The 24,694-nt window shown below is 43.5% G+C and overlaps 2 protein-coding genes across 3 annotated transcripts in view; one reads left to right on the forward strand and one right to left on the reverse strand.

Annotated features, from left to right (window-relative positions):
- The window catches only part of ZSCAN30 (zinc finger and SCAN domain containing 30), a 20,687-nt gene extending 9,676 nt beyond the window's left edge, over positions 1-11,011 (forward strand). Inside the window, exons 1-4 of one of the 2 annotated variants that reach the window (XM_087869872.1) lie at positions 3,706-3,867; positions 4,619-5,129; positions 5,411-5,549; positions 8,298-11,011. In XM_087869872.1, coding sequence (XP_087725998.1) covers positions 4,722-5,129; positions 5,411-5,549; positions 8,298-9,229 — 1,479 coding nt within the window. In that variant the 5' untranslated portion in view covers positions 3,706-3,867; positions 4,619-4,721 and the 3' untranslated portion in view covers positions 9,230-11,011. Of the gene's footprint in view, positions 1-3,705; positions 3,868-4,618; positions 5,130-5,410; positions 5,550-8,297 lie in introns of those variants that run through there. The other variant, XM_045777897.2, reaches the window with a different exon arrangement.
- Positions 11,012-12,612: 1,601 nt separating this feature from the next.
- On the reverse strand, positions 12,613-19,461 carry ZNF397 (zinc finger protein 397). Its single transcript, XM_045777892.2, has 3 exons — positions 19,045-19,461; positions 18,654-18,777; positions 12,613-15,921 (listed from the first exon to the last, which is right to left on the reverse strand). Exons 1-3 carry the CDS (start codon positions 19,459-19,461, stop codon positions 14,873-14,875), a joined length of 1,590 nt encoding a protein of 529 aa, XP_045633848.1. The 3' UTR covers positions 12,613-14,872.
- Between the last annotated feature and the right edge of the window lie 5,233 nt (positions 19,462-24,694).

Below are 24,694 nucleotides of genomic sequence, written 5' to 3' on the forward strand. Positions count from 1 at the left end.
CCTTGTGATGTGGAATTTGCCTTTCCCTTGCGCCATATCTACTGTGCATCGAGAATCTGTTCTGGGCCAAGTGTTTTAAGATATGAGTTTTATTATTAGGTATGGTGAGGCCAACAGATCAGGAGATGATTGCCATTCAAAAGATGGTTTATTACTCTTAGTTTCCAAGAGGAGGAGGCATGCCATGCCCCACATGGTCACAGGGCAGACAGTACAGGATCAGTCAGGAGATCAGTGAGGGGAAAGTGGGCAGGAGCCTTTATTGTGGTTTCTGTGGGAAGGACTGGGTGAGGCAGGGTCAACAGGCTTAGGATTGGCTAGTTTGAATAGTTTCAGTGGGCTCTGAGGCATAGGTAAGCTCTCTGGCTTGTCCCTAATTTTCTGGCATCTGGCCCTGGGTGATGAGGGGAGGGGAATGGTGGCCCTTGATGTGAAAGCCCAGGGCAGGAGGTGGTAAGGTATGGGCTCTGGGTTAGATGGTTTGCATATGAAAAGCACACTTGTAGGTGAGTTTATTATCTCTAGGAATCTGCTAGCCCTGGGAAGGACAGTCCCTCCAGTGTAAGCAAGGTCCAGATGTCAAAACACCAGGATAAAAAGATATGCTTAATATACTAAGCACTACTCTGGATGTCTTATGTTACTTCCAATTCCTATAATAACAGTGCAATGAAAGTATTATTAACTCCATTTTTAGGAGAGAAAATGGAATCTTAGAAAGGGTTGGTTGGTCCCTGCTGTCACACAGCTATTAAGATAGTAGGCTGCACTATGATTCCAAACTGTTGGGTCATTTGACTCCAAAGCTGGTGTTCCTGTGAGCTGAGTCATTTTTCTGCAGTATGAAAAGTGCCATGGAAACATCTTCCAGTCCTTTGAGGCATTTGACAGTGTTGACCACTACAGTTTTTTCACTATAGTGGTATTTATTCATATATGTATGGCGCCTGCTCTGTGCTGTGCATTGGATTGGGTGATAGAGAATGGTGAGTAAAAATGTTGATGTAACTTATAGTTGATTCATGGAGAAAATAGGTATTAACCCAATAGTCCCACTAAAGTATATAAACTGACAAAACAAGAACAGTGCTCTGACAGAAAGGAACATAATTCTCTTTAACTGTGTTTCTTATGACTCCTTGACTGACCCAACCCTGCCTGCACATCAGAATCACTTGCAGGATGTTTTATAAATACAAAACCAGAGGTTCTGACTCAGGCTGGGGCACAGCTCAGGCATCTGTAAAATGAGATGAGTACAATCAAAGAGATTGGCTAAGGACTTTGATTTTGTTTTCCTGCATTTGCTTTTTAAAAATTGGTTGGAGGAACAGGGTCAGATTTGCAATTTGAAGGGGTCTCTCTGGTTACAGTATGAGCAGACTGTGTGTTATTGTAGTGTGACAGCGTGGTTACTGGGATGAAGATAGTGGTGGCCGAGATGGGGAAGGGAGATTCTGGAGACAGGCAATAAAATCAATAGGACTTAATTTGCATTAAATACAGGAAGGAGGTGTTAGAGATGCGTCCAGGTTTCTAGAAGTGCAGCTAGGTGGATGTTCCTAATTCCCAAGAGGATACCACTGGGAGAGGAGCAGAATTGGAGTGGGAGGAATCATCAGTGGTCATGGATGTGCTGTTTGAGGTCCTTCTGAGAAATTCAAGAGGCGTTACGGGAGTAAGGACCCGTGGGTAAATAGGGTTGGTGCTCAGATGAGAGGTCCAGAGTAGAGATGCCTGGGAGACAGTGAAGACAGTGCCAGACTTAAGGGCTAACCTGTGGAACTCTGTTGTGGAAGAGGGTGGGCCTGTGAAGGAGATGGAAGAAGAAAGAAAGACAATGGTTTACAATGAAAGACTTCCCTTCAGCCACATACCCATGAAAGATAAGTTGGTGAGGCATAATATTTATAATAAAAATTTAGTTATCACAAACATATTGAAATTAAAGGGCAAGATCCATGACATAAACCAGTGATCACTGAGTAAAGCACACATATCCATGTGATGCAGCCCTTGGTAAATGCTGTATACACAGTGATGCCTAGATCTGATGCTGCTTTATTATGGGATCTCTTAAATGCCAATTGTCACATAGTAAGAACTAAAGAGCTATATTTAGTATTTTTCAAATACTAAAAAATTAAGAGGAAAAATATCCCCAAGTTTCTCTGTGTTTTGGTGCGTATGACAAAAACAGTTCAGGAAATGCTGTATTGTAGGTGTCTCAGATCTAATTTTGTCATAAATAACTCAGGAAATGATACCACCATCCTTTCAGTCACCAGCACCAGGCGAAAAGCTGTCTATGACTCCTCTTCCAAACCCTTATCGAGTGTGTCCCTAAGTCCTGTCAAATCTCCCATCTTTATCTTTGGCAGCCATAGCTCAGGCCCTCCTCGCCCAAATTGTTGCCATAGACCCCTTCCTGTCTCTTCTCCATACCCCTTCCTGAGTGGGCAGACAGACCCTCCAGCCATTGCCATGGCTGTGGGGCTCAAATGCAAACTCTGCAATATAATCTTTCAGACCCTTGGTCTACTGTCCCTCTGTAGGGGCCTCCTTTCTCACTATTCTTGAACAATTCCCCAGGCTCTGGCCTTTTTTGTTTGTTTGTTTTTGATTTTCTAAACATGGCTTCATATCAGAAGCATTTGGGGCAGTTATTGAAGTCTCCCCCCACAGAGTTCTGACTCAGGAAGTCTATTGTGGGGTCCATGCTCCATGGCTGATTCTGAGCCAGAGTTGACGACTGCTAGTCTGGCCTCCCTAAACCACCTGCAGCTCCCTCAGTGGGCCACATCTTCTACCCATTGTTGTCTTTGCTTGAATGACCTTTACATCGTCACCTGGCTCATTTCTTATCATACTCTGCTGGCATGTTTTCCCCTGGCAGGCAGCTCTCCTGGTCTTAGTTGCTTTTCTCTGTGTTACCTTGCCTGCTTCCCTCTATCCTGCATTTGCTGGTTTACCTGTTACTTTCCCATTCTAAGGAGTCTTTAAGGACAGACCTATAAATCTGAGAATCCTGTTCAGTATACTGCCTAGCACATAGCTCAAGTATTTGTTGAAATAATGGATGAAGGAATTCATTCCTCTTTTCTTGGTACTGTGACTTAAAGTCAAGAATTCTTTTTTTTTTTTTTAAAGATTTTATTTATTTATTTAACAGAGACAGAGACAGCCAGCGAGAGAGGGAACACAAGCAGGGGGAGTGGGAGAGGAAGAAGCAGGCTCATAGCAGAGGAGCCTGATGTGGGGCTCGATCCCATAACACCGGGATCACGCCCTGAGCCGAAGGCAGACGCTTAACCGCTGTGCCACCCAGGCGCCCCTAAAGTCAAGAATTCTTTGTACATTCACTCTGGCCATTCTCCATGACACTTTCCTAACATTTTCACCATCATTTAAAATATGTAGTATCAACCAAGATCGTCCTCGGTTAACCCATTCTGTAATAAAAAACAAGTGTTTGAGAATTGGTCAACTCTAGGTTCATGTCTTGGCTGCTATTTACCAGGTTGGGGCCATGGGTAAATTACTTAACTTTTTAAAAATCTCAGTTTTCTCATCAGTAAAATGGGGATGATAATACTTACCTCGTCATTATTGTCAATCCCCAATAAAATAGTATTTGTAAAGTGCCCAGCCCATAGTAGGTGTTTATTTTATTTTTTTAAAAGATTTTATTTATTTCTTTGACAGAGAGACAGCCAGTGAGAGAGGGAACACAAGCAGGGGAGTGGGAGAGGAAGAAGCAGGCTCCCAGCGGAGGAGCCGGATGCGGGGCTCAATCCCAGAACGCCGGGATCACGCCCTGAGCCGAAGGCAGACGCTTAACGACTGAGCCACCCAGGCGCCCCAATAGTAGGTGTTTATTAAGTGCAGATTCCCTTTGGGGGAGAACCGATGGCATAATAGAACTCAGTACTCTTGTAGCAGAGTCTGGTTCTGCTGGTTACAGGTGTGTATCTTTGGTCAACTTAGTGCATCTCGGTAGCCTCATTTGGAAATAGGCATAATTATGATTGTTCTTTTGGAATTATTAGGGAAATTATATAAAACTTATGTTAAATATCCAGCTAGTGTTGGCATCTAGTAGGTACTCAATAAAATGGTGATTATTATTATTCTACAGTGTTTTTCCTGCTTTCCGTGATCCAGAAGCACTATGTATTATCCCTGATTTTGACCCTAACATTATTTCTGAAGTTTCAGTTGATTTTGGTGATTCTTAAATTTTCTATCTTGAAAAAATCCTGTATCATCTATTAATGTATTGTGTATATGAAAGCTCCCTTTTAGTCACTTCTCTCTCTCTCTCTTTTTTTTTTTAAAGATTTTATTTATTTATTTGACAGAGACAGCAAGAGAGGGAACACAAGCAGGTGGGAGCTGGAGAGGGAGAAGCATGCTCCCTACTGAGCAGGGACATTCCCAGCAAGCTGGGATCATGACCTGAGCAGAAGGCAGATGCTTAAGGAGAGAGCCACCCAGGCATCCCATAGTCACTTTTCTTTACAGTGCTATACTCTCTGGCAGTAGATCTTTGAAAACCTGCATTTTTATTCTAAGCACATTTTTCCCCCCTGTGTAACATTAGCATTGTCCATCTCAGGAGTCCCCTGAAGAATCAGGATTCAGAAGGAATCTCTTAGACACAGACTTCCATTCCCTTCCTGACTCAACTGGGCAGCATTTTCAGACTGTCTCTGCCCAGAATGTCAGGAAAAGCTACAGGCCTGGCCTACCATGCTCCAAAAGAACAAGAAGGACTTATAATTGTGAAGGTTGAAGAAGAGAATTATGTTTGGGGGCAGGACCTTGGCCTTCAGGGAAACACCTGTAGCCTGGAGAACTTCCGCCAGCGTTTCAGGCAGTTTGGCTACTCTGATTCTGCTGGGCCCCGGGAGGCTCTGAGCCGGCTCCGGGAACTTTGCTACCAGTGGCTGAGGCCGGAGGTGAACTCCAAGGAGCAGATCCTGGAACTGCTGGTGCTGGAGCAGTTCCTGGCCATCCTGCCTGAGGAGCTGCAGGGCTGGCTGCGAGAGCACCGGCCTGAGAATGGAGAGGAAGCCGTCACTCTGCTGGAGGAGCTGGAGAAAGAGCTTGATGAGCCAAGGCAACAGGTAAGAAGTAGATGAATTGTTTGCTTGTTTTACCTATTATAAGTTAATGGGGAAGCCATTATGAGTGGCCTTGATGTCACAGCTATAAGAGAATTATAAAATTTTTGTCTTTTGGGTTATTATTTGTCCACTGGGATCAAGACAGTAGGGCTTTTAGGCCTGTTGTTCTCTATCTAATCATCTGAATGAGTTTCTGGCTCTAGCTGCCTTGCCTCGTTGTTCTAGGGTTTTTTTTCTTCTGTATCCTCAGAATCATAGTGCCGGTACTTGATTACTCCTAGGACACAGCTCATGACCAAGGAATGATCTGGAAGGAAATGACATCCATAGGAGCACTGAAGTCTCTGAGTATACAGCTCCAGCCCTTGGAGAACCAGTGCAAGAGTGAGACTCAGGAGTCCCAGACTTCCCATGAGAAAGGTGAGCAGTTGCAGTCCATTTGGGGTTGAGGATGATGGTAGGGATATCAGCTGTGGCATAGTGCATTTTCTTAATGGCAGTCACTTGTGGCTGTTATTAAGTATGGTGGAAAGGCCCCCTCCCTGCCTTGAAATCTTCTTCCATTGGCTGTGCCTAGAATCTGAAATTCCAATATAATTTCTAACTTTGGGTTAAGAATTAAGGTCTTTAATAAAATTGTTTAATACCCCTAATATTCAAAGACAAATATGCTGTTTTTTTTTTTTTAATATTATGGTCCACTGGCAAGGCAGTACCTAAGATGGAGATGAATTATGTATCAGTAACAGAAACTACATAGTAACTTGAACAGGGATGTTCAATATTAAGAATTATGGACTGTCATGGGGTTAATTACTGAGTGGTAAAAAAAAAAAAAAAAAAGAAACAACTCTAAAGAAGACAGGAATAACATACATAGGGAATCTTCAGGGCTGAGACAGAACCCCCAAGGAAGGCACAAATCTGTAAGAGTACCATGTCTTCCTGGACTAAGGATCTCACTGCCTCTGATTCCGTCTGCCTCCCATCTCTCTGGTCACATTAGCTCATTTCTCTGGACATGCTTCAGTTTCTTCACAGTCATTTGAAGTACAGGGATCAAAAACAAAAACAAAAACAACCCACCAAAAATCCAAACCTCTAGTGAGGGTCTGATTAATTTAAAATATACGACAGATTCATTCCCCAACTCTTACGTGTTGTACTCCATATGCTTTTGTTTCCTCCCAGTGGCACATTACTGTTGTGGACTGATAAATCTCATTGTGCTCATCTCTTTTCAGTCTTAGGGGTCTTAGTTAGCCCTGCCTCTGAAGAATTGATGTAGAGCATTTCACATCTCTCACCTAGGCTGTGAGGTTTAAATTACTGGGGGGATCCACCTTGCGAGGATTGTAAGAGTCACCATGTCATTTTTACAGCTTTATACCCTTGACTGTAATTTTCCCATAGGTTCTTCACTAGCCTAAAAGTATGTCTTGCCAGAAGAAGGGCCTGAGACATGGAGATTTGGGTGCATCTGATTTAAAGGAGGGCATGCTCTTCAGGAGAAATCTGGAAAGGAGTGAGAGAACCAGGGTTTGGAAGGGAAGAGATCAAGCCATGATGTGGTCTTGGGTAAAACCTAGCCTTGGCTTAATCTCTTAATCCCCCTCCCTGCCCCCTCCAGCATAACGGCACTGCTGAGTTGTCCCTTCTTAAGGCAGTGGGGTTGGGGGTGAGGCCGTGAGGATGTAAATGACATCCTGGGCCAGATGGTTCTCATCAGCCAGGGCAACTCTCCAGAGAAGGGGGCAGCTGTGGTTAGTAGGAGCCAACACTCAGAGCGGCTGGGGGAAGGAAGCACCATATTCATAAAGCAGGTCTGGGCAGGTAGTGTAGCATCATCCACATAACATTAAGGCTAAAAGCGTGTTTATTAATGTGTGTTTAAAGCCACATCCCCAGTTAAAAGGCTTTTAGACCACACAGGTCCCTGAACAGCTAGGGGACCTAGGGAAGAACTGCAGGCCTTGATGTTGAGCATCTTTGAATCCTGGCTTTTCCAATTATGAATCCTATAGTCTTGCAAAGGTGACGTTGCCTCGCTGAGGCTTTGTTTCCTGATCTGCAAAACGCAATCAAGTTTAGAGGACTACTGGGAAGAGGAAAGTAAATGAACAGTTTTTCAGATTTTCCTCCTCAAAATAATTCAAGTTTCCTCAGCCATCATCTAGTAGTCTCCTTCTGAGTTACCAGAAATCTAGAAACGAGAGGGGCTTGGTTGTGCGAGCTGAAAGTTTGGCTCAGGCGGTCACATGTGCCTCTTGTTTCCATCTGCCTTTGACCATTTGCAGATAAGTCAGTGAACATATAAGACTCCCACCTGACCCCAGAATGAGTCAGGAAACCACAATATTCCTTTTCTTATGCTCTGAGCGTCTTGTCCTATTTGTTTACAATTGTTTGATCTACTTAGACCCTACCAGAACCTGCAATTGCCATAATGCCTGGTAGTTCCTGCTTATGTACCTCTGCTCAATTTTAACCCCGAAAGCATTTCCTAGTCATATATTCTGCTTGCCTGTTTTTCTAGGAGCACCACTTACTCAGGTTTCTTAGACGCTTTCTTTCTCCTGAATACTCCCTATCATCTCTTTTCCTTTCCCTTGTTACCAAAACACATATCTCCTCTAACCCAGGATTGTCTCCTAGCTTCCTGGTCTCACTGCTGCTTCTATTTATCACCATCTCCTCTAACTAATGTCTTTCCCTGCTCACCATCCCTCCTCTCCAGTGCTGACTCTCATTCTGTGTCTCTCTTACTCTCTGAGGGTGCCGCCTCTCACCACCCCAGGCTACTTCTCTAAATTCTAGATTGGGAAGCTGGTTTTTTTTTTTTTTTTTAAGGTTTTATTTATTTATTTGAGAGAGGCAGAAATAGCCACACAGAGCAAGAGTAGGGAGGAGAGGGAGAAGCAGGCTCCCCGCTGAGCAGAGAACCCCATGCGGGGTTTGATCCCAGGACCCCGGGATCATGACCTGAGCCGAAGGCAGACTCTAACTGACTGAGACACCCAGGTGCCCTGGGAAGCTAGTTCTTAAGAGTTTTCCTCCTAATAGGTGAATACCTATTTCATTTGGGTAACTTTCAATTTCTATTATAATAGATTCCTTTCTTCCAACATGGGGATCTAATGACACTAGTATTTCTATTCACATTTTTAGATGGCAAGCTGGCAGCTGACAGGGTATTAACAACAAAGCAAGGAATTATTGAATGTGTAGCATCAGCAGCCATGATATCTCCAGGAAGACTCCCTGGGGAAACTCCTTCAGGACAGATAGTTGAAGAAGCTTTGGGAGGTCTGGACAACTTTAAGAAGCCAAAAGAAACTGCTGCAAGGAGCAAAATGAGTCCACTCTCTTCCCAGGAAAGACATCTTAGTCTGGCAACCTTCAACAAGAAAATCTCCACTGAAGAGTGTGTCCTTGAATGTAACAAGAGTGAAAGGACTCTCAGTGTGAACTCAAATGTCTTGACACGACAGAGAGTTCATGCTGGAGGAAAGGTCTATGAGTGCTTGGACTGTGGGAAAGCCTTTTGCCAGAGCTCAAAGCTGATTAGACATCAGAGAATTCACACTGGAGAGAGGCCTTATGCATGTAAAGAGTGTGGCAAAGCTTTTAGTTTGAGCTCAGACCTTGTCAGACATCAGAGGATTCATAGTGGTGAAAAACCCTATGAATGTTGTGAATGTGGAAAAGCTTTCAGGGGAAGCTCAGAGCTCATTAGACATCGGAGAATTCACACCGGAGAGAAACCGTATGAATGTGGTGAATGTGGGAAAGCCTTCAGCCGGAGCTCAGCCCTCATTCAGCACAAGAAAATTCATACTGGAGACAAAGGCTATGAGTGTACTGAATGTGGTAAGGCTTTTGGTAGAAGCTCTGTCCTTATTGAACATCAAAGAATTCACACTGGAGAAAAACCTTATGAATGTAATGAATGTGGAAAATCCTTCAATCAGAGCTCAGCCCTCACGCAGCACCAGAGAATCCACACTGGGGAGAAGCCTTATGAATGTAGCGAATGTAGGAAAACATTTAGGCACAGGTCAGGCCTTATGCAGCACCAGAGAACTCACACCAGAGTTTAACTCTTGGGTAAGGATTGTACAATTGTGTAACACCAGGGATTCACTTTGGGGGTGAGATTCCTACTGAAGTGAGAAGTTTCCCAAGAGCAGCGTTTCTGTTCTTCCAGTCTAAGTCAGTACTTGCTGTACAAGGAGATCCATACAAAGATGGATGTTGATGTCTTGAATGGGCATCTTCACAGTAAAGCCAGTTTGGGGCAAAGATCCTGAAAGAGCTCCTTATAAGATGGACTGAGAGGTGGTGCCTCCAATGGCAAGGGTCTCTGTCCAGCAAGAACAGCCTGCATTTGGCAGTTGGAGGCATATGCCGAGCGTCACTCGGGTCTCTGAAGTGTTCAGTTATGAGGGTATGTTGAATTATGCCCTGGATCAGTTTATAGCTCATTCTGCCCCCTTGCCAGTTCTCTTCTCAGCCCTGAGCTTCCTGAGGTCATCGAGGTCTGTTTATTGTGCACCTGCTATGTGCCAGCCGCCGGGGCAGACATAGCCACTGCCCTCCCAGAGTTAAGGGCTAATGGGATATATATATATATAGCAGGTAATTACAGTAAAGTGTGATAAGTGCTTTGGTAGAATAATCTAGGATTCTGTCAAAATGCATGGCAGGGGCGCCAAACCTGGTCTGCAAGTCACTAAAGGCTTCCTGGATGTGATGAAATCTCTGTTGGGGAATAAAGGGTGGGTATAAGCCAGGTCAAGGCAAGAGGGAAGAGAACATTATAGACAGAGGTTATAGCACATAAAAAGGCATGGAGAGAGGATCTAGAGATGTCTCCTATGGAGGACTCCTCCGGCAGGAATTTGTTCACGTAGACCCTGGTTCAGAAGCCAGAACATGTGTTGGTTCCTCTCTTCCTGCTTATAATCAGTGAGTTGGGTAGCCTATCCCAGACCCAGAGTTACCTAAGAGACCTTGAGGTACTCAGGACGATTAGTGTGATGGTAGACTTTGGTGCATTGTATGGAAAAAGGCATGTAGGTACACCAAGGAAAGAAAACATATTGGGGGCTAAGGGACGGTGTTGGTGTCCCATAACCCTAGGGCTCAGGAAATGGGAAGCTGACAGGAGCATAGGAGTGGGAGATCTGCCTTCCCAGGATCCACTATTCCTCATTTCCTGTCCCCTCCCTTTATCATCAGGCTCGAAGCTACATGAAGGCATACTAAGGCTTACTAAGCTACTTGAAGGCAATAAATTCTACTTCTCTGCTAATTTTTATTTTGGCAGTTTTAATTAATCCACCATTAATTGCTGAAGGCAATTCATATGTAAGAGGTTTGATTTTCTTCTAAGATATCCTGATTTCTGTTCTGGATACTGTCTCTTTTGAAGACTTGGTGATCAAAGCTGTTGTGGGTAATAGGGGAGGTGAAGTTGGGCGGCGGGGGGCAGGGGGGGTCTTTGTGTCCACAGGTTGGGGGATTTTCATTGAGTGAAGTCAATCAGAAGTCTGGAGAGACCCTTCAAATGGGTGAAGTTGCCTTTTCCTTTAGGTGACAATCTGAGGATTTCATGTTTTTAATTTAATAGGTTTTTTTCCCAGGTTGTGAATTGTAAATGTTGGTAATATAGAAAATGAGAAAGTAGAAATCACCCTCAATCCTACCACCTACAAAAACATTGTTAATATTTTGCAGTTCTATTATTTTTTTCTTTACCCAACCCTAGTATTTTTTGGTAAAAATCCTGTTTGGTAAATCATTTTTAGTAACTGATTTTAACATTTATACTTTGAGTATATACTCAAACTGTTTAATATTAGAATGTAATACAAGATGTAATAAAATTTGAATCTAAGTTTTGCTTTGAAATGATTTGTTCAGGAATAGAGAGCCTAGTAACATTAAGTGGAGGTGTGCTGGGAGAAGCGGGGAGGGAATTGTGGCAGGAATTGGTGTGCTTGGCTTTTATTTCCTGGTTCAGGTGTCTGGAAATGTAGCTAGTCCCTTGCACTGCAGTTCACCAGGTGAAGTCACAAAATTTAGGGTCAGCTGGTTGAGAAACCATGGGAAGGAGAACAAGTAGCCTCTGTAAACACATAAACATTGTGTCCACCAGAATCAGGAGGCTTCCCCTGCTTCAGGAGCAAGAGCCTCAGAGACTGCCATGGACTTCCCCTCCTCTCTCAGCAGGTCCTCAATAGAAACACATGCAGAAAAACCCCAAGACGCTTTAGATTTGTGGTCATTTGCACCAGCCAAGACAGCTGCAGATGATAAAGTTACTGAGTAGCAATGTCTGGTTCTGACCCACCAGAAAGCAGGGTGCGGGTGGGTATCAATGGGGTCTGCCCATAGGGCTCACCCTTCCTCTTTGCCGAAGTGCTCTCCAGGTCAGTTTCTTCTGCATGGGAAATATTCTAATTGGCAATCCCCCTTACTTGAAGGATTCATTTAATGGGGCAAGAGAAGAAAAGGATTTCACAGGGGAGCTTGGAGATAACCGTGGTCAGATTTGCTTAAATTACCAATCTCCAGATGGACAGTTAATTGCAGTCTATGGAAATGAGGAGGGAGAAGGCGAGAGGTAGGAAAGTGATATTAAGCACGCTGCCTAAATTGCACATCTTTTAAAATCACCTTTGACATCTATCTTATATTGGTGCCTGCTCTCTTTCATAAACACATAGAATGTTGAAGCTTTGTAAGGTCATCTACTTCAGCTCTTTTAAACTGAGGGTTGAGCTGTGAGGTGACTTGCTCATGGCTGTAGAATTCATGGAAAGCACTAACATGAACAAAGGGCTCTACTTCAAGGTTATTGCTTTCCTCAACTACAGATATTCTTCATGCAAATAACTTGTATTTGCCACTGTCACTTAACAGTGAGGAAGTCATGGGGCAGAGTTAACAAGTTAGATAACCTCCAAGGACTTGGGAGGACAAGAGATGCTACAGAAAGCATGTGTTTTTCTTACTATTTCTTGACTATCCTGGGCGCTCATTGCTTTTAACCTTTTTTCTCTAAGATTAGAAGTATTTATTGGAAGAAAGTTTGGAAGACTGTAAATCACAAGAAAAAATTAAATCACCTATAATTTTATCACCCAGAGACAGCCAGTGTAGCACTCTGAGATTACGTATTTCCAGGATTTTTAATGCATAAATATATTTTTACATGGAGTCATATTGTACATGTTCTATTTTTACTTAATATATGCTGTCATTTCTTTTGACATCAATCAACATCACTTTTTAAATAGCGTTTAAGACTTCGTATACATTCATGATGTTTTCTGAAGCATACATTTCCAGGTAGAATTTTTAAAGTCAAAAGGCAATGCTTAAGGCTTCTGGTATTGATTGCCAGAGATCCTACGTATTCACAGCTCACCAGCAGCATTGGAGTCCCAATTTCCCCGAATCTCTGTTTTATGAGGGGAAAAAAAAAAGTGCCACCTCAACTCTCACATTTTTAATTCTAGAAGGCTGACTGTCACCCATTGGCATTTATTCTTTTGTGACTTAAGTACAATTTTTTCTACTGGGACTTTTTCATGGGGAGATACTATAGAGAAGTGGCTCCACCGAAGGGTTTTGTTTTCCTATTGCCTGGGTTCAAAGTCTGACCTCATCACTTCTCAGCCATGATATTGACTAATCCATGATCCTAAGCCTTCATTTCCTCATCAACAAAATATGCGCTGTCAGAGAAACAACAAATATATACAAAACCCTCAGCAAAGTACCTATTATGTTTCTTATTGATATATGTTAATAACTTTCTATAAATAATCTCTCCCTTTTGTAATATATGTTATCAATTCCTCTTTAACAACTGTCCTTCCCTTTTCAGTTTGAGTCTTTATCTTGGGAAAGGAAACAGAAGAGGTAAATATGAATAGCTCTTATCATGTTACTTTGTTATCCTATCCCTGTCTTTTCTCACATTATCTCTCCAAGCATGGGGATTTAGCCCACCTGCCCTTCTTACTGGTTAGTATCTGCTTATCTGTGTGTGTCCTAACAAGAGCATTATCTCTTTTCCTCAGCTCAGGATTCTAGATTCCCATAGATTTCTATTTTTGGCAAGATTTTAGAACTCTGACCTGTTAGGTATTTTTGAATAACAGCTTTTTCTGTTGCTGACTAACCTATATCCCTTCCTGCATTGCACTGAGAAGCACCAGTCTAGGGATACTTTTCGGGCTGGGTCCCTCAGAAGAGGATAGTCTCTCGATGGAGCAGGACTGTTACTTTTTGTTGCCCCTTCCCTTTAGCATTGTCTTTAACTAAAATTCACAAGACTGTGAAATACTGCTGATAAAAGGCAAAACTGAACACATGTGAGGTGCCCGGAGAATAAGTCACAGACCCAGTGAATGACAAATATTTTTTAGCACCTGAGCCCAAGGGAGTGTGCTAGAACTGTGGGGGTCCAGCCCCAGAAACAAATGTGGTAGCCATAGCAGCTTCTGACCCAGAGCCTTGCGAGCGAGCAGGAAGCAGACAGCAGCTCTGATAGGCTTAAGAACCAAAGGAGTCCTGTTTAGGAAAGGGAAGATTTAGAACTCTAACAGGCGCTTAACCGCTAAGCTGGGCTCTTTCTAACCACCCCACCTCCCCCAAACACACACAAGGTCTAGCTGAGCCTATAGGCAAGGAAACTAGTTATTAACCCTTTCCCCCGGTTCACACCAGACCAAGACAAAGCTCTGCTCTACTCTGTGGTCCAAGAACTCCAGGTTTTGTCTAACAGAAGCTTCTCCGCTGACTCCTATTCAGCTACATCCATGCTTCTCTTACAGACATGACTCCACTTCAAAAGGAACTCAACAGGAACACTCCACACAAAATGGCCTTTTAATTTCTCAGATGTGCCAGACATTCTTCCTGACCTTTGTCTATTTTTCCCTCTACTGGGAATATTGTTCCCCGGCCTGCCTACTTCCCTGGCCAACTCCTGGTCACCCTTGAGTTCATTTTTCTCAGAAGCTTTCCCTGATCCAAGGTTGGGTCAGGTCCTCCTTAATGTCACAGAGCCCTGATCATACCATATGCCAGTTTGCCTTGCCCATCCAACTGTAGAGATGGTCTTATTTCTCGTTGTATTGCTAGTGCCTGGCACAACATAGGCCCTCAAAAAATAGCTGTTGGATAAATTAATTTGTATTCTTTCTTTCCACTACCTCAGTTCTGGACTGCCCTGGGCTCAACACATCATTGATGAACTGTTTCCCCATCTGTCTTGCTGCCCTGTCACTCACTGTTTGTAATTGGCTAGTAAAATTTTGTATTCCTGAGACAAAATGTCCCTCATACTGTCCACACCATATCCCAAACCTGGTATATGGACAATCAGATGCAGTGACAATCCGGGTTGCTGAATGAACCCTCTTCAGACATTCTCATGGAAAATGAGGTTTCAAAGTTATATTTCCATTTTTCTTATTTCCTGAGTATTCCTAATGGTAAGAGAAAAGCTGGAAGTAGTGATTCTTCCATCTGCTGTTCTGATTAGTCCTAGGAAAAGCTTTCAAGGGACAATCTGCAGTAGCATTGGGAATGGCTGCTTAGTTAAGTCAGAATGACTCCAGACTTGGTAGTTTACCAGCCTGGAGTCTTGTTCCAAAGTAAACCCTTTCAACTAACAAAGATAAAAATCTGACCAAAGTATTTACAACATTCATTGTATTCACAAGTTATTTTACAGTGTGGACTCTCTGATGGCGCATGAGGACTGATCTGTGCCTGAAAGCCTTCCCACATTCGTTACATATGTAAGCTTCATCCCCAGAATGGATTCTCTGATGCTGAACAAGGGCTGAGCTCCTTTTGAAGGTTTTGCCACATTCATTACACTGATAAGGTTCCTCTCCACTATGAATTCTCTGATGTCTGATGAGGTTTGAGCTCAAACTGAAAGCTTTTCCACACTCATTACATTCATAGGGTTTCTCTCCACTATGTATTCTCTGATGGGTTATCAGCTCTGAACTCTGCCTGAAAGCTTTTCCACATTCATTACATTCATAAGGTCTCTCTCCTGTATGAATTCGCTGGTGTCTAATAAGCTTTGAGCTTTGGCTAAAGGTTTTCCCACACTCATTACACTCATAGGGTTTCTCGCCAGTGTGAATTCTTTGATGTATAATGAGATATGAACTTTGACTGAATGCTTTGCCACATTCATTACATTTACAAGCTTTCTCCCCAGTATGAATTTTGCGATGTCTAATGAGGGCTGAGCTCTGATTGAAGGCTTTCCCACATTCACTACATTCATATGCTTTCTCACCACTGTGAATTCTCTGATGAATGATAAGGTATGACCTCAAACTAAAAGCCTTCCCACACTGGTTACACTTATAGGGCTTTTCTCCAGTATGGATTCTCTGATGTTGTGTTAGAGAGGAATGCTGTTTGAAGCTGTGCCCACATACATCACATCTATAAGGTCTCTCTTCTGTAGGAACTTTCTGATAAGTTATAGAGTTTGTACTTAGAATTAAGCTGCTCTGAGGCTCATGACGGACTCTCTTTCCTACAGATTTGTGTGTGAAGATTACTTGATTAAAACTGACCCCTTGGGAAGGGGATCTTCTTAATTTCTCCCTTGTAGCACTTTCTTGTTGCCACTCTAAACTGCTGTCATGTTCACTAACTCCTCCAGATGAAGGTTCCTGGGGACATCCTTGTGATTTTTCTCCCAAAATGTCCTTCTTCGTCGCTGATTCGCTGTTCTCACAATCTGAAATGATAACAGCCAAAACAGACTGTTTATTTCTCTAGTCACTCTCAGTACCCACTTTCTACGTAAGAGAAAACAGAGGCTTCTACCCACAAAAGAGGGCACGGTCCACACACATCTTTCTTTAAGTGCCCGTACTGGCGCCTCCTCCTTTCTAAATACAAAGGCCTACATCTACAGTTGGAAGTTTATTCTTTCCTGCTTCCTCTGAAACTTAGCTTCATCAATTAGCTACTATTCCTTTCCTATTATTTTCACCTTCTTTCTCTGCTGACTCCTGTTCATCAGCATTTAAATAAGCCCAAATTTCTCATCTGTTTCAAATCAAGCTCCTTGCCTACACATCTCCTTCCTGCAACCTCACTTCCATTCAGAGCAAAGCTTTTTGAAGAGTTATCTGTACTCATCTCTGTTCTGCAATCTGGTTTCTGCCTTCCCTGCACAGCTCCTCCCCGCCATGCTACTTTCATCAAGGTCACCAACTTCATAGCTGCTTAATCTAATAAATACTTTCTGGATCTTATTCGGTTCGTTTCTCTGTAGCATTGACACTAAGGACCACACCTTCCTTCTAGAGACATTTCTCTTCCAGCTGTATTAGCCTGATTTCTGGGGCTCTTCCTTCATAGATTCAAGGCCAATCACTCAAACACAAGGTCCTTCAGATTCTGTTCTGGGCTCTCTTGTATCCTCAATCTTCAAACTCTCTACCACCTAAGTTTCAGTCACTACTTATGTGATAAGCTAACGTCTCCCCAGATCCCCAATTCTATTTTATTAAGCTCTAGACTCTCATCTCCAATGCTAATTGGGATATTACTTGTGAATACCTCACAAGCACCAAAATAGCCCAGACTACACATCATCAGATATATTTTTTTCCTTGTATTTTCCCATTTACACGAATAGCACCATTATTAACCAAGTTGTTCAAAAACCTAAGTATCATCACAACAACTTTCCCACATTCTCCACTTTTAATCATGACCAGCTATGGCAATGCAATTTGAAATACTGGTGAACAGGAGGCAGCTCTGATCTTCCCATCTCTCACCAGAATACATCTTGACTTATTCACTGTGGCCATTTAGATTTTAACAGTCTCTAACAGGACTCCACTCTTGCGTTCCTCAAATCCATCCTCCACTCTGCAGCTAAGTTCTAAAACACAAGTCCAATCAACTACTCCCCTGTCCAAAACCTTTCAACCGTGCTCCCCTGTACTGTTCAAACTAATTAGGATGATCTACAAGTTTTCACAACCTGGGTCTCATTCTCCTCTGGTTGTGTTTCACCATCTCTCCCCTATGAATTCTCTATTCAAGTTAAATTACCTGCAATTCCCAGAAAGGACTGTATTCTCTCACCTTCAGGACTTTGTGGCCTTTGCTTGTGTTATTGTAATATAGGAAATATATATTTGGTCTTCATCCTCAGTTCCTGGCACAGAGCTTTTAAAGCCCTTGCAGTTTCCTAAGTGATGGAGGTGAGAGGAGTGTCTTTGGTGATTCATTAATAAGCCCCTATCAACCAGTACCTCAGTTTATGCTAATGAGGTACTTGGTGAAGGGCAGGGGCTGACTGCCAAAGGAACCAACTATGTGACTAGAAGGTTGAACTTTCAGCCCCACATTTGGACCTCCAGGGAAAGGGACTGGAGATTTAACCACCAATGGCCAATGATTTATCAACCATGTCTACGTGATGGAACGTCTATGAAAACCTTAAACACAGGGGTTCAGAGAGCTTCCGGGATAGTGAATACACCCAAGTGCTACAACAGTGGTGAACCTCTAACTTTCAGGGACAGAAGCTCCTGTGCTCAAGACCCTTCTGGATCTTGCTCTGTGTACCTCTTCATCTGGCTGTACGCTTGTGTCCTTTATAAATTGGTAAGAATAGGCAAGGTGTTTCCCTGAATTCTGTGAGCTATTACAGCAAATTTTGAAACCTGAAGAGGTGGTCACGGAATATCAAATTTGCAGCCACACTGGACAGAAGTGAAGGTGAGCTGGGGATTCATTTACATGCGACTGGCATCTGAAGTGGGGGGTGGGAAGGCAGGCAGTCTTGTGGGATCAAAACCTTAACCTGTGGGGTCTGCACTAATGCTGGGTAATCAGGCCCAGAATTAGTGTTGCTTAAGATGAGGGAAAACCTCACACATTCAGTGTCAGAAGTGCTGTGAGTAGAAAAAACAGTTTTTTCCCTTTAGGATGGGACACTTCCTTCCACCTGTTTACCTGGTTTTCTCCTTACTCATAGTTCAAATTTTAGTTTAGGTGTCTCCTCCTCCAAGAAGTACTCCTTGAACCTCTAAGGTTGGGTTAGGTGTGTTCATATGTGCCCCCATAGTACCTAGGGCCTATTTTTATTCTGTAATTTATTATGCTATATTGCCATTGTCTTTTTGCTTGTCCACCACCCCATCTAGATGTCAAAGTTCCTTGAAGGTAGAGACCCAGTGCCTCCCACAGTACCAGACACGTGTTAGCACCCTATTAAGTTCTATAATCAAGGAATAAATGAAGAAATGACAGGGAAACTGAAGCAGGAAGGGCTGACTGCACTTCATGAGGGTTGCTGAATACAAAGCTGCTGAAGTGGGTACCTGTGGTCTAGAGTAAGACAGGTGAGGCTCACATGTGGCATGTTTGTAAAATGCATTTAATTCTGTGTCCTCAAAACCAGAGGCCTGATAACAGTTCCCAGATGAGTTTCTACGTTCTTACCACTTTTGGGGGAAAGGCAAGGTTCCCAGGGTTTCAGCTGTGTCTTTAAAGGCTGGAGTTGGATGTTTGTTAATTCTTGGGATGTTCCAAGACCTGTCAAATCCTTCCAAGGCACTGCTGGTCCCTGAAATCAGTAAAATATGGTTAGCTTTGTGAGAAACTCCCTAGGGAAAATGCTTAGTAAAAATTTCAAAGAGGGCAATGAAGACATCTCAGGGATGAGCAACAGGGAAAAAAGAACTATTTAAGGATAGAGATAGGTATAGCCCTAGTAGTCACTGCAGGGTATGGTTTGGCAGAGACAATTTTCCATTCCACTGCTAGGAAGATGCCACATGCTCCAGTCCATAAATTTCTCTTCCCACAACATATCACATCTCCCTGTTCCCACCTGCTGCTGCCTTGGATCATCAAATTCCCTCTCCAAATCCTCCAACAGGGTCACAGCTTCCTCGCCGCTTTTTGGGCTATGTTGCTGAACCCAGATCTGCAGCTCCTCAGGCAGGATGCTCAGAAACTGTTCCAGCACCAGCAGTTCCAGGATCTGCTCCTTTGTGTGCAACTCTGGCATTAGCCACTGATAGCAAAGCTCCTGGAGTCGGCCCAGAGCTTCCCGGGGTCCAGGTGTCTCCTGGTAGCAAAACTTTCTGAATTGCTGGCGGAACAATTCTTGGCACGATCTGGTACTCCCACTCTGCTTACATTTCTGACCCCAGGAAAGGCTTTCTTCTACTTTCACTAGTATTAGCTCTTGATCCTGAGGATTCTGAGGTCCCAAAGTTAAAACCGCTCTGGATTCCACAGCCATTCGGGCCTAGATAGCTGAGCAAAAAGCTCACTACAACTGGGTGCTGTATTTCAGAGTCTGAGTAATCTCTTCTTACCTGAAAAATATAAAAGCACTGTTAACTTATAGCAGTGGGGGAAAAAAATCTTGTAAGAACTTACAATAAAGGTTAGTCATCCCAGTAATATATTGAAAGGGAACATGTTTGAGACTATAACTAAAATAATCAAGTGACAAGCTAAAGATCACTCACCCCATTTATTACCCATTTAGAACTTCTGCCACTAATGCTATAAGACATTATTTTAGGAGCAAAAGAATGCAATATTACCATGAATCACATAATGAGACATTTCCTGTTCAATTCTTTCAGTCCCGATGGTATCAAGGAGAAAAACCTGTCCTTGTCTGTAAAACTTGCAGAACTCCCTTTTAAATAAAGTACAAGCCTCAGACTTTTAAGGGTAACAGGATGTAGCTAGAATTTAATAATGCTGACTTTTAAATTTTTATTTTTAGGGGCACCTGGGTGGCTCAGCAGCTTTAGCGTCTGCCTTCGGCTCAGGTCATGATCTCAGGGTCCCGGAATGGAGCCCCGCATCGGGCTCCTTGCTCAGTGGAGAGCCTGCTTCTCCCTCTCCCTCTGCTGCTCCCCCTGCTTGTGCTCTCTCTGCCAAATAAATAAATAAAATCTTAAAAAATAAAAAATAAAAATTTATTTTTAGTTACCTGCTATGTATGGCAAATAATGTTGACTTTCATTTGCAGGAGTAACATTTTAAAAACTTCACGTTAAATATGAGTTGATTTAAATAAAAACACTTTTCTTATAATGGCCATTTGATCAAATTTAGTTTTCAATGCATTTCTTCAACAAACACTGAGGCACTTACCATGGGCTCTGTCGTGAGCCAGGCATAAGAATACAAAGGTTTTTGCTTGTGAGAAACGAATCGACAGAGGAATTAACCAAGAAGTGTTTGTTAAATGCTTATCGTGTGCTCAAAAACATGTCCATTATCATAGAGACACAAAAGCACCAAAAAGGTCAAGCTCAGTTCTCAAGCTTAGAATATAGAGTAAAACATTTTTTAGAGGGGAAATACGGCAACAAATCATTATGTTTTAAATTTTGTGATACAGAACCCACACGACCTGATTCTAAGATGGGTGAATATCGACAGGAGGGCATGCCCTTGAAACTACAGGACAGATCAATACAATCTGATCCTAACAGTACAGATAACTTCGAGATTAGAGAACGTAGGCTAATATTTAGGTTTATTAAGGCAGCCTGGCCGCGTCAGCCTATTTTTATAGCTCAGTTAAACTACAGCATTTGCAAAGTCACGGTGTGGGGGAGTAACTGCCCTTTCCGCTGGAAAGCAAGGGCTTGAGCTGCCCTCCCTGGCTCCCCAGGACGCTCGGAAACGCCACCCGGACAAAGGGCTGCGGCCCCGGGATGGGCAGGCCCAGGGAGCAGGGCTCCTTCACCTAGCGCCCGCCGCCCGGGCCGCGCACCCTCCCCGCCCTCCCTCCGCTCGGGGCCCGCGTCCCTCACCACGAAGCCCAGCAGCGGCCAGAGAGCAAGCCGCCGACTCGGAGCGGCGAGCCACAAAGGCCGGAAGTGCGCTCCCGCGGCCTTCCGCTCGCGCGTCCTCTGGAGCTTCTGTGCGCCCCGCCCCGTGCTCACAGGCAGCCAATCGGCGCCGCGGATCCTTCGTTCCCACCGCCTTTCCTCTCCGGCGTTCAGCCCCGCGGAGCGTCGAGGCCCGGGCTAGGGCGAGCTGGGAGGCGGGTGTCCTTGTGAGAGGTCGTTCCACCCGGGAGGGCACTGGTCCCCGCCTCTGCTGCCTCCTACCCTGGCCTTCTCCTGCGCCACCCACCTCCCGCACACCGCTCCCCATCATCCGCAGTTTTCCAGAAAAGTATTAAGATTTTCTTGTAATTCTACTGCGTTTCCAGTACCTCCGGCCAAAAGTAAACGCGTGAACAGGCTGAACTAAAAATAACCACTTCTGTTGCTCTTCCGTATGCATACTATTTCAGACTTATAAGAGCTCTGTGCGGTAGCTGTGTTATGCCCACTGCCCAGCCGTCGACACTGCCCAAAGTCCCCGTCGTTCAAGGGGACTCTGGTGTCCCACGCTGCGACTCTAACGAGGGGTATTCCCCATTTTCCACTGGAACCCAGTCGGCTTTAAGACTTAGTGATTTAATTTTTCTTTGACCATTCAGTAGGTGAAAAATGATGCTTCATGTCGTTTTAGCTTGCATTTCATTTAGATTAGGGACCTTGAGGTTAAGGTATTTTCTTTCATGTTTATTGACCATTTATGGTTTTTTAAAGAAATGGCTTTTCCCATTTTTTAAAATTGAGATGTTACTATTTTCCTTTTATATTTGCGATAGTTTTTTTACTTGCAAGTTTATCAACTCATGTTCCAAATACTTTCCTTTTATTTAGTTATTTTAAAAATGTTAGTACAAGGTGATGTGTATACGTGGAAACATCTTTTGTAAGCTAAGACCATTAAGACACGTATTTGAGAAAAAAATAATTAGCTTTCAGAGTGATTAACTAAATCTCAATCATTGTGAACCAGCTATGGTAATTTTACAAATGAAGAGAACAAATAATATTACTGTATGTTTCAGTTATCCGTTGCTGCATAAATAAAACTGCAAGTATTTTATTGTTCACAGTTCTGTGGTCAGGAATTCAGGTAGGGCTTAGCCGAGATGGCTAGCTCATGCTCTCTCAGGTGTCAGCTAGCATGGCTTACCTAGGCCTAGAAGATCCAAGAAGGCTTCACTCACATTGCATGGTATTGGTGCTGCCTGTTTCCTGGAGTTACTTGATTCTCCTCTATAAAGCTTCTCTCCATGTAGTCTCTTCATCATTCAGGAGGTTAGCCTAAGCTTTCTTATAGGGTGCAGGGCTTCCAGTAGAGTGAAGGAGAAAGGGAATAGGCTAGCTCTCTTAAGGCCTAGGTCTGGAACTGGCATTACATTACTTCTGTATTCTATTCACATAAGGACAAGATTCATGGAAAGGGGAAATAGACTCCATCTTTTAATAGGAAGAACAGTTTGAACATAGAGGAAATTTAGGCAGTTATCCTCGCATCCAGTTTACCTCAACTTCTTATATAGAGAAGCCTACTACTTAGGAGTGGAACTGTTGAAAGAGAGAAGGAATGCTTTTGATTGCAGTAATAGAAAACTTTACTAAATATCCGTATTGTTTAAGCCTTCTTATTGTCCCACATAGCTACATGTGTGGAGATAAGGCCATCCTATTGGTTATTAACTACCAAATATGTCAAATATGGCTTGACAATATTGTCAAGGACGTGGGTCCTTTCCCTCTTTTTGCTCTGCCATTTTTAAATGTCTTGGCCTGTTTTCCAATCTGGCTTCCCTTATGGTCCTAAAATGACTTAGTTTCAGATTACAGATGATATCCACAAGCAGAAAAAGGGAACACCCTTATGTTCTGCCCCTTTTTAAGACTAAGAAAAACCTTTTCCCTCAGCAGATTTCCTCTCATCTTATTAACTAAAATTACTTCACCTGTCTATGCCTGTCACCAACAAGGGTGGTGAGGCGTCCATGGTGGGCTCAGGCCAATTGAGATTCATATCCCAGGTGTGAGGAGGGGCCAGCCTCTCCTGAAAGACCATCTGGGGAAGGTAAACAAAATAAGGACTCTGTTAAAAAGGCAGAAATGTTAAGGGCCGTGTAGGAGTGCTAACAACATTGATTCCATCTTTGGCCCTCCATCTCGTTCATGCCCTCGCAATGACCTCCCCTCGAGGCTACACTTTTCAGGCCCGGTGGAGGTTAATGCATGCCCTGACCTGACTGCAGGAGGGCTTGTTCTGATCTTGCCTAAAGTGTCACACAGACGGTTCCACTTTAGATAACTAGTAGAGATGCAGCTGTTGCACAGGTGACTCCACTTGAGATAACTACCCAGTGACCTCACCGCCACGTTGCTTGCTGTATAGAAGGTGGGGATTCAAGTTTGGATTTAGTGGGGGGAATAGCTGCATTGTGCTCTGGATTCTCTGCCTGATTCTCCCTGTAAGTACCCTGAGTAAGACTGTAAAGACTTATGGTGTAACTGGTGTCGGTTCCCTGGTCTCTAAGTGCCTTTCCAGAGTTCCCCTGGGGGAGGGTGGGTGCAGCTGGTTAAGTATTCGGCTTTTGGTTTCGGCTCAAGTCATGATCTCAGGGGTCGTGAGATTGAGCCCCATTATCGGGCTCCCCGCACTCAGTGCAGTGTGCTTGAGATTCTCTCTCCCTCTGCACCCCATGTGCTTGTGCATGCTCTCTCTCTAAAATTAATAAGCCTTAAAAAAAATGTTTTTCAAAGTGCCTTCTCAGTTTTGAGGATACTTTACTGACCCTCCTCTGCCTTCTAACAGGCAGAAAAAGGGGATAGGCTGGTGAATGTTGAGTGTGTAATGGTAGCATCTACTTCATACAGGTAACCTGATTTACCTGTATAGGTAAGAAAGCGAGGCACTAGGAAAAAAAGATTCCTGTCATTCCTTTTAAGAGGGTGGTGTATATTTATTTTTTTTTAAAGATTTTATTTATTTGACAGAGAGGGAGAGCACAAGCTGGGGGAGCGGCGGGCAGAGAGAGAGGGAGAAGCAGACTCCCCACAGAGCAGGGAGCCTGACGTGGGGCTCAATCCCAGGACCCTGGGATCATGACCTGAGCTGAAGGCAGATGCTTAACCGACTAAACCACCCAGGTGCCCCGAGGATGTGTATATTTAAAATATAAACCAGTCTGTTAGTTGCAAGAGATGTAAACTGGAGATTTAAGGCTAGGACTTGATTGAAATTTTCGGTAGGAGAGTAATTCCTCTGAAGAAAAAGCCTTAGGTAACATTTTCCACTTATATGGTGTCATAGTCTGTTCGGTCTGCTCTAATGAAAATACGGTAGACTCCGTGGCTTATAAACAGAAATTTATTTCTCCCAGTTCCGCAGGGTGGAAGGTCCATGATCAAGGCATGTAGACTCAGCCTCTGGTGAGGACCCACTTCATGAGGTTCCTAAACTCGTCATTGGTGAGTAAGGCTGTTTATTCAGTATAGTTTAACTGTTTTGAGTTACTGTATCACATTCAGCAGTGCTCTCCTTCAACTTCATTAGGCGACATAAATTCGTTGAAAGTCCCTTGATTGTAAGCCACTGTTCAGTCGTAAATGGTAGAGAATATGGCTTCTGATGGA

The sequence above is a fragment of the Ursus americanus genome, chromosome 19, assembly GCF_024610735.1.
Source record: "Ursus americanus isolate L20-20 chromosome 19, mUrsAme1.1.p, whole genome shotgun sequence".
Classification (NCBI taxonomy): Eukaryota; Metazoa; Chordata; class Mammalia; order Carnivora; family Ursidae; genus Ursus; species Ursus americanus.